Source organism: Eimeria tenella, genomic scaffold (genome assembly GCF_000499545.2).
Source record: "Eimeria tenella Houghton genomic scaffold, Eth_scaff1896, whole genome shotgun sequence".
Taxonomy (NCBI): Eukaryota; Apicomplexa; class Conoidasida; order Eucoccidiorida; family Eimeriidae; genus Eimeria; species Eimeria tenella.
The window spans coordinates 6,501-7,683 of record NW_013541735.1 but is presented as its reverse complement, the minus strand read 5'-3'; the positions used below and the strand labels follow the sequence as shown (position 1 = coordinate 7,683).

The window sequence follows — 1,183 nt, the reverse complement described above, 5'->3', positions numbered from 1 at the left end:
CAGCAGTGCAGCAGCTGCAGGCCGCGGTCCGCGGGCTTTCCGCGCTCTGTGGCGCGATCTTGCAGATTCTGCAGTTTGAAATAAATAGTGTTTCGTAAACAATGCAGAATAAATGCAGTAAGTGCATGCACTTTGCATCTGGGTCGCCTTGCTGCTGCTGCTGCTGCTGCTGCTGCTGCAGCCCGCAGTCCAAGACCCCCTGGCTGAGCCGCGCGCTGCACTGCATCGGCAAAGCCATTTTGGCGGACAAAGCCGAAGCAGCTTCGCGGCATTATGAGCAGCAGCAGCTGCAGGACGGGGGCCTTTTGGGGGAGGGCGGCAGCAGACGCCGCAGCTCAGCAGTTCGCGCGGTGGCTCTTTTCCAAAAGTTCAAAGACTACAACGAAGGCGGAGACGGTGAGCTTCTTTCTGCTGCAGCAGCAGCGCAGCAGCAGCAGCAGCAGAGGTGCTGCTGCAGCTCCAACTAACGCCCACGGTGGCTGCTGCTAGGTGGCGGTAGTACGCGCGCTGCAGCAGCAGTGCAGCTGCAGCAGCAGCGCACGTACTGCAGCAGCAGCACATCTACTGCAGCAGCAGCAGCAGCAGCAGCAGCACATCTGCTGCAGCAGCAGCAGCAGCAGGTGTTGGCGTTTTGCTGCGCTGCAGGGTACTTGTCGTATGAGGATTTTGTCTCTGGCATAAAACGACTAAACATAGACGAAGAGGAATTGGGATTTGCCCTCACAGATGCACATCTCTTTAGAGTGAGTTCTGTTTTTCGTCTTTGTTTTTTTGTCTTTTTCGGAAATTCTTTTCGGCTTTTTGCTGCTCTGCTGCTCCTTTGTTTGGTGCTTTTGACTCTTTGATCATCTTTTTACCATTTTGAATTAATTGGGAATTTCAAAACTCAAAAGGGACTTTTTCTCTATTCAAATTTTTATAAGTAGACCCTCATTTGGATATATGCAGAGACGTTTATTTAAAAAAATAAATGCATTTTTTCAAGTGTATGTACCCTTGCTGTAAAATGAATACTTGTGTTTGCACAGTGTACATGCAGCAAATATATTTTGTGTTTAATAAATGCATTTATATATTTTGACAATATTTATGTATTTATTCTGTAGATACATGGATTCTACATGATATATATATAATATATATATTGTAATATGTATAAAAATATATACATATATATATATTA

The 1,183-nt window shown here is 46.3% G+C and overlaps 1 protein-coding gene across 1 annotated transcript in view; it reads left to right on the top strand.

The window, feature by feature from the left end:
• Positions 1-181: 181 nt before the first annotated feature.
• The window catches only part of ETH_00039730 (serine/threonine protein phosphatase 5, putative), a gene marked incomplete at both ends in the record, with an annotated part of 3,067 nt that continues 2,065 nt past the window's right edge, over positions 182-1,183 (top strand). Inside the window, 2 exons of the mRNA XM_013374014.1 lie at positions 182-396; positions 646-743. Coding sequence (XP_013229468.1) covers positions 182-396; positions 646-743 — 313 coding nt within the window. The remainder of the gene's footprint in view (positions 397-645; positions 744-1,183) is intronic.